This window comes from Chironomus tepperi, unplaced genomic scaffold (genome assembly GCF_022539635.2).
Source record: "Chironomus tepperi strain 1889 unplaced genomic scaffold, CSIRO-AGI_Ctep_v1 contig_284, whole genome shotgun sequence".
NCBI classification, from domain to species: Eukaryota; Metazoa; Arthropoda; class Insecta; order Diptera; family Chironomidae; genus Chironomus; species Chironomus tepperi.
In genome coordinates, this window is record NW_027226406.1 from 197,249 (window position 1) to 212,765 (window position 15,517).

Genomic DNA, 15,517 nt, shown 5'->3' on the forward strand with positions numbered 1-15,517 from the left:
TCACGGCTTTTGCAGATGTCAGGATGCCTAATCTATCGATGAACCCTTCAATAAGTTGGTGATATCATCTGTTGGTTTCGGAAATCATGGCCCCATGAGACTTAAACACGTTATAGCAAAGCCTCTGAACAGCACAATACGGCAAATTTAATATCTCAAGTTTTGTCCCGCTTGGTTTTTGCTATTGACCGAAACTCGTCGTCACGTAACCATAAGGGCACCATCACGTTTTGTCGTTAATGCGGTCATGTCTGCTGCATAATGCTGCTTGCAATTCTTGAAAATTTAAGCTTCAGACATCTAGACATGTTAGATGACATGAGTGAATGACTTCCTAATCTGAAATTTTGAATACTTTTAATAATAATCCTGCTAGTTGACTTTTTAATCCAACTAAAAAAATCCTTAAAGTTTCAATCAAACAGCATCAAACATTCCCAAAATTCTCAAGCCTTTTTCCATTTCACTCAACCAAACAGATGTCATAGCTGCAGACATAATTTATGATTATGTATATGAGAATGATTTTTCATACTCACAATCATAATAATAATTTAATCTTTCATGTATGAATGAATATGCAGCTCATTTAGACCATCGTCATTGTCATGAATGAATATATGAATGCAGTATTTTAATTTATGTACATTTTTTATTGTATTTAATTATACTTGTGCTTTCTTTTGATTGTATGGTGAGAACAATGGTAACAACACTTGTTTAATTCATTGCCACTGTGGTTTGGAATAACATCCACAATGAATTCATATGCAATGCGTGGACAATAAAAATGCAAATTTAAACTATGCACCCCTTTTTTTTGGTATGTATGCACGCATATCTGTATGCGGTAAAATAAATGAAAATTCACATGTTCCTGTAGACATTAAATTCAAAAACTATGTTCATGTCAGCTTTTAAACTCAATTTTCATTGTGACTTTTTCCTTCACATCTGACATTATTATAACAGCTATTTCCATTCTAGTTAATTCCCATCATCAAAATTCATCATCTTGTGGCTTATGTCTCCTCGTTCTCTGCTTCTAGCTTGCTTCTGTGATTCTAGATGCTGATGTCGAGAAGAAGAACAATAGGCAAATGCAAACAGACACATAAATATTTTTTATATAACCACAAGCTGATTGTTTTAATTTTTCTTTCTTCTTCACTTCACAATATTTTCGGTGTTCGAGTCTTATCAACGAAAAATTTGTTTTCTTTTTGTGTGTCTATATTTATTTTGTGAACTTTGTAGCTATGCAATAATTTTTATTTTCACACTTTCTTGTTCCTTTAGTTGGGGTAGCGATGACTAGATGAAGGAATTTTGGTTGAGATAGGAAAATATCAATAAATAGAAGAAGTTACGTAGTTGCAATTTCTCGGATGTACTCTAAGAATATTAGATAACAACTTCACATTACACCCCCGTTCCCACTGATACCCCTCAATTTTCAGCTTCACATGGCTTCACAAAATGGCTTCACATGGCTTCCGTTCTTGTATCATCAAAGGAATTAGGTGTTTAAAATATAGATGTTTCTAAGTACCACTGGAGTAATGAGTACTTGGTTACTTCGGCCATACAGATCAACTGTGATGCAAGACCACTTTTAGTTGGAATCTGAACCTGGTTCTGTCGGAGGATATCTTATGTCAATTTCCAATAAAAATTTATAACTGTCTCAAATAGGATATACAATCGAATGTAATATTGAGTTTGCTTGAGTTAAATCACCAATGTAATCGATGATCTTCGGCTCCATAACAAAGGCTCTGAAAAATAATTTTTGTCAAGCAAATGATGTTCAAATAGCACTATGAGCAACAAAAGCAAAGCCTTCATCAAAATACACAGATAGTGACATGATGACCTGCATTTACAAAGGATATGAATAATTATCTATTTACAAATGTCCGACAAATTCCAAACAAATTCCACAAAAATATAGACTTAATTTTTGGTCGAGATTAACATAAAATCTGCTGATATTTCCCGGTTAGTCGCATTTTTCAACGTAAAATTTTGTCAAATTCAGCAATAATGACCAACAGTTCCATCAAAGCAACCTCGAGTCTTACAGTTGACAAGAGCGATGGAGCGATGCCCTAGTAAGGACAATAAGCTATATTGGTTTCTGGCATTCTGTTAAAGAACCAATTAGAATACTGAATTCCATCTCAAAAACATTAGAACATCAGATCTGTTCAAATGTGATTCATGATGTGAGAATTCTTACACCAAGCGTCTGTCTTTGAATCATGATCATGATTAGTCCGAATCGGAAAAAAATGATATCTATATCCATTTCTCAAAATCTGTCTCAAAGCATGGCCCAACGCTTAATGTCAACTCAAATAGTATATGGAACCAGGCCGCGTTATGTCATTCGATTGTATATGAAGTCGACTCTATGTAAAATCAACAAAATCATAATCAAACTAAATCCGGTTCTACATAGTCACCCCACAGCACTATCATTATGCCCCAAAATTGTGTGAAAAGCTGCTTTTTATCAACAAATTTATTACAAAACAGGTTGCAATGTCAGTGGTATTTTCATCATTTTAATTTGTATTACAATGTTACAAAACTTTCTACATTGTTGCTATCAATTTTGTGCTTGATAATAGAAAATGATTGTGCATTAACATTTCTGATGTCGAAAATTTTGTAATGCGTAATTTCTATAATCGTTAATAATAAAATGTAGTGTAGTTGCAGAAATATTTGCACAATTCTATTGAACGACCTTGTGTGCTGTGTGCAAATTCAGTATTGAGGTGAATGTTCTGCAAAATTGAAAATTGACCTCATTAAAAATCTTCGATTTATATTTCATAAATTTTATCGTCTATCTAACTTAATATTCATGAAAAACTACCTCAAGCTATCTAACAAAAACTAGGTCAGCAACAATATGAAAATTCAAACATCATAACTCAAGTCCCACATGAAAATTTTGAACATAAAATCCACACGATACATGACTAGATTTTCAATTTTCACACAAAAACCTTTAATTTTCAATATTTCACACTTGACATAAATCGAGCGAGGCGTGAAAATTTACTCAAATTAATTTTTTCCATTCCTCGAAGCTATAATTCTAACCACCTTATGCATTTTTATTCTCTCATCCTATAACAATATGTATGTAAAATCCACAGCATGTTCACCACAAAAATTGAAATAGAAAATCAAAGTGTCAGGTTCGTAAATTCAACTTGCATGCTTCAAGCATAATATTCTGCGCAATTGAATTCGTGAAAATGAAAGCTATATCAACATAGTGAATAAAATTTTTATGGAATGGATGTTTAATTTGTAGTAAAACGTATGTTTTAATGGCTATGAGCTGGATGAATAGAGGATTTGTGGTTTTTTGGGAGAGGTGCATGGAAGTCTAAGCGACACAAATGAAAATTCTATGTCTATGCTTAGTTATGGATATAATTTGTGATGTCTAATGAAATTCTGATTATGAGTTGCTAATGGCTGCTAACGGAAGACTTAAGGGATTCGTGGCTGAGTCTTTCTCATTTGTGATGCTTGGAAACTGATATTTGTGATTCTTGGACGATAAGAATCGAGCTTATCATTCAACATCTTCAAATTCAGAAATTGCATCTTTTCCGGTCAGTTGCTTAAATTCTTAGCTTCAGACTTGGATGGCACAGGTCGTAGAAATGTTCTGATATCCGGTTCAAGCCAGTGTGACTTCGACCTTTGTCTGGTTTAACTATGACCTTAGGCTATCGTGACTTTGACCTCAGATCAGAGTGGCTCTGATCTCAGAACAGCGTGACTCTGACCTATGGCCAGCTTAACTCTGACATTTGATTAGCTTAAATCTGACCTATGACCAGCTTAAATCTGACCTATGGCCAGATTGACTCTAACCTCAGACTAGCAGGACTCTGATCTCAGGAAAGCTTGACTCTGTTATCAGACTAGCATGACTCTTTCCCCAAGCTAAACTCGATAATATCCGAATTTTCCATCATTTCTATGACATGAGCTTTCTGTGAGAAGCTTCAATTGTATATTGATAGCTCTGCTGTTTTAAAGCTCAACACATCATGTTCCATTCTTTACAACCACCTCAAAAATATTGCCCTCAAAAGTTCACTTCACTTCCTCACAGCAATAATAATGTCAAAGACCCACTACCATTTTTCATACAATATCCGCCTCATTTAAGGGATTAAATTCAACGATTTAATGGATGAATTTTAAAACACCTCGCATTAAATTACAGCAAACGATAATAATTAAAGAATTACAAAACAATACTCGGTAATGATTTAAAGTATCATACTGTAATGAATACAATTGTATATAGTAAGCGGATAAGCTTTATAATCCCAAATTAAAATATTCAGGTGCAATCGAGTGCAATGAATTTGCATAAATATTTAATTTAATAGAAAAAGCTTCCTTCCTTTTGACATGCAAAAAGATTAATAAAATATGTGTGCAGTTTACGGAAGCGACAAAAAGGTATGTGGAGTTTAGGTGGCTCGGTCATGAGTTGAGGTTGCTCGGTCATGAGTTGAGGTGGCTCGGTCATACGTTGAGGTGGCTCGGTCATTAGTCGAGGTGGCTCGGTCATTAGTCGAGGTGGCTCGATGTTGAGTCGAGGTGGCTCGATGTTGAGTCGAGGTGGCTCGATGGTGAGTCAAAGTGATTCGGTGGTGAATTGACGTAGCTCAGTGGTGGAATCGTTTCATACTTCGGTACCTAATTATTATGATACTCAAAACTCTACTCAAACTGACAAAAACCAAAATTCTTGCAACCACACCAAAATGACTCTTAATTCCGCTCAAATAATTGAAATATAAAGTATCAGCACAGTCCATAAAGTTCTTTTGTTCGCAATAAATATCATTGATGGCCTTGACATAATTCCTCACATCAAAAAAATGTGCTATGTACAAGAACAAATAAAAAATATGGCATGTACATATTCAAAATGGCAAATCAAGTGACGGAAAATATCATTATTGTGTCGCTTTTGTTGGCTGCTGATAGAACCAGCTGAAGAGAAACGAGAGTAAAATAAAAAGTTTTGTGCATTAATTATTTTTTATGCTTCTTTTTTTTGTCAGTGCTGTTGCTTTTGTTTATGATGTGTATATGTTCCTATACTTGACATCAGTTACATATAAAGCAACATAAATGCGCATAAAGTTAAGGTGACAGAAATGATGGCATGCTGTTCTGAATAATGTTTTGCTGCTTATGTTCAGCATCATAGATACTGTAATGGAATAAAAATGGAAGTATGAAGAAGCTTGTCTGTTTTAAGATTGACATATGTGGATATAAAGTTTACCAGCTTTAAGGATATCATGTCTGAAGGGAAAACTGCTTGTTTTTTGTTTGTCCTTCCGCGAAATTGTATTTATAACAAAAATATCACAGCATGTAGGTGCAGCTATATGAAGAACATTGTCATGGATAAACGTGGGCGCTGTAAAATTATCATTTTCACTGGTTGCGATTATAAAGGAATTTAAGTACTCATAAAACAGCATAAAGTAAACTTTACATCAAAGGATTCATTCTGTATGAAGAAAATTCAAAAAGATATTAATTTTCTTAAGATATCATCGTTTCAAATGTCAATCCCTATGTAGGCAGAGCATAACCCTATGTGGGCAGTTTTGTGAATGCAATAATAATGTCCTTAAAGCTGTAACCAGTTGATTGACTAAATATCTGTAAGCTATGTTATTTTTCGAGATTTTGGGTTTGATTCTGAATAATCTAACAAAGTGGTGGACAACCTTTTATTTTTCTCGGCACACCTTGATAGTAAGTTCTAACCTAAATTACAGATGGCATACGGTTCATGGCATTTTCAATTTTTTTTGAGGGCACACAGGATGCCAACCAATGATCAGACACACGAATTTATCTTCTCTACTCCTGATAGTTTTGTAGTTGGAGAATACTCAATTTTTTGTGCATACTCATAAGCGAGCTCATTGTTTGTTCAGACTAAAAATTCTTTTAATGCTTAGAATATTGTAGCACCTAATTACAAAGCGCAGTAGCTTAAACTGCATGTGATTACTCATCATCTCCACACTTACTCACCCATAGCAACTAAAAGCTTTTTCCAAAAGAACTTTCATCATTTTTACTAATGTAAAATATGAATTAATCATATGACACAATGAATAGTTAACGGAACGATGAGGGAAATGATGATTGATATTATGAATAAAAGGGGACGCAAGAAATAAGCATGCGAAAAAAACACGAGAATAATCTATCATCATCAGCAACTTTTAGTAGCACGAGTTAATTACCTGTCTTCATTACATTTTTTTCGTTATCCACTCAGTTATGCATATTCATACATATTTTTATATCTACAAGGGATCACAATGATTTTTCAGATTTTTTTTCTTCTTCCCATCTCCTCATTGTGGCCAATTATGATGGTGGTTTGGATGAAAAACAAAAAAATTGTCTGTCATGAGTCATGACACTGCGTGACTGCTTTTGTTGCTCTTATTTTAACATAAAAACTAATTATTTTTTATGCTTTAAAATCTTTTTTATTTTGGTATCTAACAACCTCATCAAGTCACAGAATGAGGAGGAGAAAAAGTTAAAAGTCAACGTTCTGCCTTTTCCTGTAAAAGAAGACATTCTCGCCAATTTTTGTGAGCAATGTTGATTCATTAGTGCAATTATGAGCCTCAACATTGCGATGCAAAAGTAATTGTCGGCTTTTCTATCCATTGTTTGTGTTACACATCTATTGCCTGCCTTCTTTATATTACTTACATGCCTGGACGAGCTGCTGATTTTCTGGAAATTTGCACACACGCTCTTTTTTTTGCTGATATGTGACTTGATATATGAACAAAAGATGAGTTCTATTGCGGAAAAAATTGTCAGGTTAAAAGAATGTCATTAAAGTTCTTTAAACTCAATAGCAAGTAAAACAAAAACAGAGATTTTCTTTCATTGATTAAAAATTTCTTTTGAAATTTCATTTTATTTTCTGTGATTTTTTTAATTATTTACAGTTATTCTTTTGATTAATGTATTAACAATCTACGGTAAATCTACTTACTTAAAGACTTTTTTTAGGTTCTAATTCCTTTTGGGGTATTTTGTGAGATTTATTTGGTCAGAACATTATGGAGAGAGATTGATTTCGATTCGAATTTTGTATGAACCCCAAATAAAATTCAAATCGACTCCGAGGTCTGGCCATAGATTTTATATAATTGAAAAATGTAGAATTCGGGCAAAAACTGAATGTCTGCATTTTCTGAAGTATTGATGCAAAAGCCTGCATTTTTCGACTTTAATTTGTCCTGATTTGGACGAATCCAAGAAATAAGAATGTGGTTTGTAGTAGAGACTTGAACATATGTTAACCAAATAGCGTCTATACATTCATAATGCTTAGACACTCATCTAAGAATTATATGAACGAAATTGCAAAAATTGTAAAATTGTTGTTTATCAGATGAGTGTCTGATTCTTGAAAATTCATTGTCTTATACAAAAATATTAAAAAATTTCAAGATTTTGAACTGGTTATTGGGATCAGTATCTCTGATATATCTTTGAGCATTCCTCAAAAACGTCAAACTATTTAATGAATCATAAATAATTATTTGGATCAGTTCTACAACATGGATTTAAACCCGGATGGTGCACAATATCTTGGTCTACCCAGATGGCCATCGTTTTGGCGGCTTAATGACAGTTCTATGCGAAATTCTACTGTAAATCGACCAGAAACTAGCCTGGTGTTAAATTGTTTGTCCTTCCACGAAATAACTTCATTCTTTAACACAACAAAAAACTCTTAAATTGCTAGGGTATATCTTAGAAATCACCCCAAGATACATTAAAGATTAGATCTGTACTTTTAAAATCATGCTTCACAAAATGCTTAAATTTTCAGATGCGTCACAAAAAGTATGGCGACACACTAAATTTACACTAGATTAGATATGTGGTTTACTGTGTCGTTATCAAAAAAGATTGACAACATAGGGAGTAGTTTGATATTAATCTGTAATTTCCTATATTTCTACAGTCAATAATTCAAAAATTCATCAAAATCAACACTTGACCATTAAAATCTCACAAAATTTCCCACAAGGGGATTCTTAACGTCATTTACGGATTCTCTACTGTTTATTAATAATATTAAGAAAATTATTCATGTGAGATAAATTATATTCACATATTCGGTTTTTGTGTTACATTTAGTTGTATGTTCTTTTTTATTCACTGCGAAAATAAAGTAAAGCAGAAATGTGGAAAACATTTGTTTTTGTGGATTTAGATCAGGGTTCTTTGAACTTTTTTTTTGTAGGCCTTCCTTTGGTTTCAATTACGATTTTCACATTATAAAGTTGAAACGTCATTTTCATGAATTTTTAAATATAGAACTTTTTCGGTACGCTTTTATCCCCTCATTTTTGGTGCTGTATTTTATATCTGTTCTTAAAAAAGGGAACCAAAATTGTGAAATGAAACTCAAGCTGCGTTCACAAATTGAGATTTATATTTAGAAAGTTTTAGTGATTGGGGGAAATGATAAAAAATATTTTACGTATTGACGGAAAATACATTTTAAGATCTTATCACAGAAGGCTCAATTTATTTCCGTAGAAAGCACACAGTAGGTGCGGATTTTTGTTACAAAAAATGATTTTTATCTCATTTTGCAATTTATCATTGAAATATCGATTTAATGGGGATGAAATTTGCAATGGATGGGGATTCAATTATTTGATAAATATTATGTTGCAGAAATACTTGGAAAGTATCAGAGTTCAAGGAGATATTAACAGCATGCTGTGATGCCTAAAGATTCATTGATGAGATGTAGGCTTTTCTAACTAAAGTAATTTGTCAATAGTAGGATAAGACTTGAGTCTAGAAACATTATGATATCTGAACATGTCTTCTTCCGAACATCCAAATCGATGTAGAGACTGGATTTAATTATTTTTGACATTGAAAAGCACATTTAGAAAACCCAAAACCAAACTAGCCAAGCTAGACATATCTAGAACCATTTAAATCCAATTAGATCATTTAAATTTCATTTTGATCATTTAAGACTGATCCAGACCAACTATGTTCCTTTATACATTTGAATCTATATGTATCTCAGCAAATGTATTGTGTCCTAGGGTGTGAAACTAATCAAAACTGATAATAATGATATTGATCAGTTCCATACCCTTAAATTTGTCTTAATCTTGGTTAAATGGGTTAGATCAATATTTGTGCAGGTCAGTGCAGGTCTGGATTGGTCTCTCGAGTAGAAAACCTGACATAATGTCTAGTTATCAACTATAACTACGTTCAGCTTTTGAAATTTTCTCCAGAACGCTCCGTAAAATTTGTCATTAGTCAACTTTAGATCTAATTACTCAGATCTGGATATGTATGCGTTACAAAATTGACAGTTACTGAGATATAGGATATTTTTACGACTATAATCCAAGCCAAAGCTCGAATTCCATTCAGATTTTGACTAATTAAGTCCGCTTAAGTTGATTCCACTCCATACAATATTCAAGTCGACTTTGAGTTCTGATTCGAGCTATTTACTCAAATCTAAATCAACAACACTGCCAAATATCTTGAATATTTCAATATTTTGTCCAAATCCACCAAAAACATGTTTTCTTCCATTTCATACTTAGTAAAACAAGACTAACCTAAATTTAATATTTACTCATCGATCACAATTAAATTTTCATTTTGAGCTTCTTATTATTTTAGAATAAAAAATTATTCTATATGCTGATAAATATTTGAAAAATGATTTAACAATAAACTTAGACAACAACTTAGTAGATTTTCATAAAAAAAAGAGAGTTCAAGGACAGAATTACGATAAAAAGGATAAAATTTATCATCATTAAATTTCTATTGTATATCTTTGGTTCACTTAGCTGTAGTTATCAAATGCATTTCAATCTCTTTCTTAAAGAGACCAAAAAAAGTTTCAAATTTTCGCTTATTTACAAAAAAACAGGAAAGAATTTTCATTTCCATTTCCGTCGATTACTTTATTTACGATGTCAACACATCATAATAACTTCTCTCATTTCGTCCTCCTTCCTTTTTTATTTATTTACGAAGAAGGAAGTAAAATTTAATATATATGTGATGAATATATGCCGAAGAGTCTTCGATATACTCATCATTTATTGAAAAACTTTTCAATTGAAAAAGTTTGATTTATTATATCGAAAAAAAAAAGTTTTTTTATTTCATAACATTTTCTTCTATACATTCTCGCTTACGTGTTTATGCATAATGTAGTGACGCTCGTGTTATGAAATAAAGAATCTCTCATGTCATCCATCCATTCTCAATATATTTTGGTTGCCTTTAAAAATGTTTACTCATATTGAGTTTTGTGTGATATTTCACTCAATTTGTGTGTGTTTTTCTGTCATTTGCTATTGTGGATATGCTGGAAATTGCTAGGAATTTATGGGATGTTTGGAGTCTAGATGTCGAGCTAGTTGGGATTTTATGTATGGATACAAATAGTTTGTATTGAGGCTTTACAAACCCGAATAACAGAAGTCGATTAATCGATCCAAAATCTGGATCCAGACCGACGTAACTCTGACTTTGTACTGGATTTGGTTTATATCCAAAATCCTCTGACCAAGTCATAGTCAAGAAGGTCTAGGTTAGATTTTTGATTGATTAGCCGTTTTGTACTTTTGGGGATAGGTTTCAATTTAGTGACAAAATTCTAAAGAAACCAACATCAGCCCTGATCAATATTTAGTAGAGCTGTCCATAGAAAATTTTAGGTGAAGTTGACTGATCTCTAAATCGATTGGATTTTGTATAGAAAAGTCGACAAGACTCCATATAAAATCGAATCGAGCAAGATTCCAAATAGAATTGAGTCGACTTCGAGATCTGGAAGTTATTGTAACGATTCTCGGTGACCTAGAATAATGGATGCTGCTAAACATTGATAATTATGTCCAAAGTTGCAAGTCATATTTAAAGAAAATTCCCTAGTTGTATCATGAAAGCTTTTGCATTTGTCTAGGCATAACACATTTCTAGGACCGTTCATTTATTACGTTCAGGAAAGGGAGGGTGTTAGTCCTCAATCGATCTTCTTAGACAACTTTTCAGTTTCCTATATTCCCTTAAATTTAAGACTTCATTAGTCAATAACCCTAAAGACAACTACGACATTAGATCATCGAATCAATACCAAATATCCATAAATTCCTAGAAAATCCAAATCCACCAAATCTTCACTGTGATCCATAATGCATTCAAAGTAATTTAATATCTTCATCTCGCACATCCAATATTAAATTCATGAGAAATTACATCATTTTTTGGAATAATATGTATGAAGTGAGAATTCCTTGCGGCATATGTTTATGTTCGTATAGATTTTTACGAATGTTCACAAAAAAAACATGAACAAATACACATAATAATTTATGTATACATGCTTATATCAAAAAAAGAAATCTGCTGATTGGAAATACATGAGCAGTTCTGATATCATTTTCATTTAGATTTAAAATTCAATTTTCCAAAAGCTCTCTTGATGTATTACAAAAGATCATGTGGCTTTCCTCGTAGTTGTTTGTGATGAGATTTTGGCACGAGCACTCTTTGTCGTTGCATGTTGTTGTCGATTCGAATTTATTTGCCTTCTCGTACTTCTTAGTTCATAAACACTATTATTATTATTATTATTATTACTACTACTATTATTGTTAGAATTAGTAGAATTAATATTATTATTGGAATTGTGATTTATTTCAGTCTGATTATTTAACATTAATTCATCGTGGAAGGCTAAAAAGCCAAGTTGTGGATGTGATGCCTCATTGAGGGCCCTTGAGCGTATACACGCACGATATTGATCAGCAGACATTTTTTGACCGTTTTGTGAACCGGAACAGATCTTTAGTTGGTTGTGGATGGAAAGAAAGAATAAAAGAGAAGAAGAATAAAGGAATGAGACCGGAATTTAATAGAATTAGGATATATCCATTCATTTTCTGTCTAGATTGAGCAGGGTTGGATGATATTGACAATTTCATCAATATCCAACCCTGCACAAAATCCTAAACAGTTCCAGTTGAAAGAACAGAAAATGCTTTTAATGTTTCTCACCTTCGGATGCCAAATGTGAAATATTCCAGGATCGGTCGCTCGAATTACTTTAATATTTGACCTAACATATTTACGATATAACATTACATCCTCATATCCCCAACTTTGCATGTAAAATGAGAAGGAACAAAAAACAAGAGATTTATTGAATTTTAAATCCAAAAGCTAATCCAGTTAAAATATTTACCCAACACTCTCCTCATCGAATCCTCGAACCTTAAGGAAATCAGATCGATATTGGCATGTCATACCGTAACCAAAGTCACGCCAAAATCCAGTATCTCTCGAGATTACAAGTTGATCCGTTTCAGATGGCATTTCTTTACCTTGCAGCGTATAAACTACGTGTGGATTATACAGACTGAAAACTACCGGATAGTAAACCTGAAATTACCGTAGATAAGAAGACGATAAAATGGAAATATAATAAAGAGAACGGAAGGTTTTTATTTGTGTGTGTGCTGAAGAAGACAACACGAGGCTCGTAATGAATTTTTTGTTGGATTAAGTGGACATAGCGCATATTAGTTCAAGCTATAAGTTAGAGACCAATGTTTTTTGTGGTTACATTAGTCATTGGCAGAGTACAGTGATACTCCAAGCATGGCACCAAGCATGTTGTACCTGCGCCGTATCACTGTATCATCATGTCTTCCACTATGTCGTACCCCGATGCACCTGTGCCATATCCTCACCAGAGAAATCGCTTACCAGCTGATCTAACCCTCTTTCATTAATAGCTTCACAAACTCTAAACAGCCATAAAGACCAAAAAAGACAAAATGAATCCATAACCTCAACAAGTTCTCCCAACAGAACCTTCATCACAAAACAAAAAAGAATGGAGAAAGGAATTCATTAAAATGTAATGAGGATTTTTTATGTTCTGCGGCAGTAGCCGGTCACAATCAATGTTGAGCTTATGGCTTTATTTTAGTGTACATATAAATGTTGATAGTGGGAACTATCAATTCAGAATGAAAGAGGGTTTGGACAAATTGAACACGGAAATACAATATCATAAGAGGATGAGAATCCTATACATTTATGGCTATTTCTTCTTCATCACGAGCTCATCGATTCATCTCAATAACTCACTTTACGATTTGGCTTAGTATTCCATCGACATCGGTCTAGGAATTTTGCACTAAATACAATATCCACATCGCACATAAAAAGTAAAACGTCCTTATTATTCTTCCCTCGACTTTTATCCTCATTCCATATTTGCTCCGCACCAACTCGAAGTCCTTTTGCTGTTATTGCAGTCATTATATTGAAAATTAAGTGTATGGCGATCATGTAAAAGGAAGAGAAACAAGAAAAAGAAGTAGAAGAAATGCAATTAAATACTTCCGAACGTTTTTATGTCTGTATTTTGGGAAAATATAAAAGCTATTGGAATAAAGTAGAGGAGTTTGTGAAAAATCACAGATAGCATGGATACCAAGTGCATTCTTGCCAGACAGATTGAGTCTTCTTTATTGCCAGGTAATGTTGTTATCTGATTTGTTGTGAGGTTTACTTTTAATTTGACTATGGATTGTCATGATTCCAAGAAAAAATACTTTACTGTATGTAGCTAGACCACAAATAATCTAAATCTTATCTGGATCTTATGATAAAATGTAATTTTCAAGGTTACTTTGATTTTCATAACGTTTATTTGAAATTCAATTTATATTTATGAATTCTACATAGTTGAGCACCCCTTTTCATACAAATATTCATTTTTCATTTGAAATTCGAAGAATAAACATCGTAGATTTATTTTACAATCCGTAAATCATCAAATTTTACAACATTGTGGCCAGCAAAGACAAAATGAAGTCGTCTATCCAAAAATGCACCATCCAAAATGTCTCACGTGGTTACTTACCTCTAGAAAACGTTTCATTTAAGGCTAATAATTTTAAATTGGAAGAATAAGCACTTTTCTGAGCAACAATACGTTTCATAATTTGTCGTGCCTCAGAGAGACCATCCTCGCCAAAATAAACGACCGTTAACTGAACACGACGGTCATTTTTAAGAGCAATTTTTACAAATTTATCCATAAATCCTTGAAATGTTGCTATACGTCCGGATAGCGGTAATATGATGTGAATTATTTCCTTTTCGGCAGTTTTGGGAAATTTTTCTATTTGTATTGTCTGCAGTGGTGCAAACGGTCTCATAACAATAATTTTTGTCGTACCATGATCATTATGATGTGATGACGATGATGATGGTATTGGATTATTTGTCTTATTATTCATTTCTTTCGTACGAAAATAAAGTTCATATTGTGTACCAGTTGTTGGCTCGTTACGATAAATTCCTTCAATAAAATCATCCAATGTATATCGATGATTCGGAAGGGTTGCATTCTTATTTAACGACTCTAAAGCTCTATTGAGAGCGTCTAGAAGATCTTTTCGTTTATAGCCAATTGGCTTCTCAACTACACGCTTTCCTAAACCTAAATCTATTGGATATACTCGACTAAATGTGAAATGATTGAACGGTACCAATTCATATTCATTATTCATTGACATTCCGTGAAGTATTTCGGCATTTCCGACTTGTCGACGAATATAATTTGTACAATCTAGTTGATACGATGCTGATTGCTGCTGTTGTTGGGGTGATGCTGATACTGATGTATTTAGTGCCATCAGCTGATCTGATATTATTGCATTGTCTGTGGAATTGAGAAATTATGTAAATATTGTCAATAAGAAGTTGTATGCAAATGACGTCATGATTAGTAGACATCATTTACGTACGACCCTAATTAAGATTCTTACTTCTCAGCTGAAACAGCTCTAATTTAAGATTTTTAATCTCAGCTTTAAGCTTTGCAATTTCTTGCTGATTTTCTTCTTCCCGTTGTTCCATTAACAAAGCATGTTGCTCCTCATTACGCAGAGACGACCGTACTGGATGTGAAATAGCTACATTCGGATTTCAAGTGGTGATATAAAGAAAACTTTCTAATACGAAGAATATCTTAATTAATTAGCCTACCCTCATCGATTCCATTGTTGTCTAGAGCACCGCTAAGTCCGCATTTTGATAATGCTAAGAGTGATATTAAAGTCACAGAGGAAATCAACAGCAACATTCTGGCCAATATTGTTATACCCATGTTTATTCTCAAAGGAAAAGTGTCACATTTTTTGTCATTATTGAGTTTTCTGGAAAAGATAAGAAAAGATTTGGAAAATGTTAATTAAATTAAATTATTTAGGAAATTAGTGTACTAAAAAGATGTGATTGAGTAATTTTAATGAGAAGAATTTAATAAGAATTTTTATCATTAAGAAAATTAGAGTAAAATGCTGAAAATTTA

General features: G+C 33.0%; 1 protein-coding gene across 2 annotated transcripts in view; it reads right to left on the bottom strand.

The window, feature by feature from the left end:
* Positions 1-7,037: 7,037 nt before the first annotated feature.
* The window catches only part of Csgalnact (Chondroitin sulfate N-acetylgalactosaminyltransferase), a 50,750-nt gene continuing 42,270 nt past the window's right edge, over positions 7,038-15,517 (bottom strand). Inside the window, exons 2-9 of one of the 2 annotated variants that reach the window (XM_070642283.1) lie at positions 15,310-15,362; positions 15,193-15,246; positions 14,973-15,119; positions 14,063-14,866; positions 13,282-13,439; positions 12,371-12,567; positions 12,184-12,286; positions 7,038-11,971 (exon numbers count right to left, since the gene is read on the bottom strand). In XM_070642283.1, the coding sequence (XP_070498384.1) occupies positions 11,624-11,971; positions 12,184-12,286; positions 12,371-12,567; positions 13,282-13,439; positions 14,063-14,866; positions 14,973-15,119; positions 15,193-15,246; positions 15,310-15,313 (1,815 nt within the window). In that variant the 5' untranslated portion in view covers positions 15,314-15,362 and the 3' untranslated portion in view covers positions 7,038-11,623. Of the gene's footprint in view, positions 11,972-12,183; positions 12,287-12,370; positions 12,568-13,281; positions 13,440-14,062; positions 14,867-14,972; positions 15,120-15,192; positions 15,363-15,517 lie in introns of both variants that reach the window. The other variant, XM_070642282.1, reaches the window with a different exon arrangement.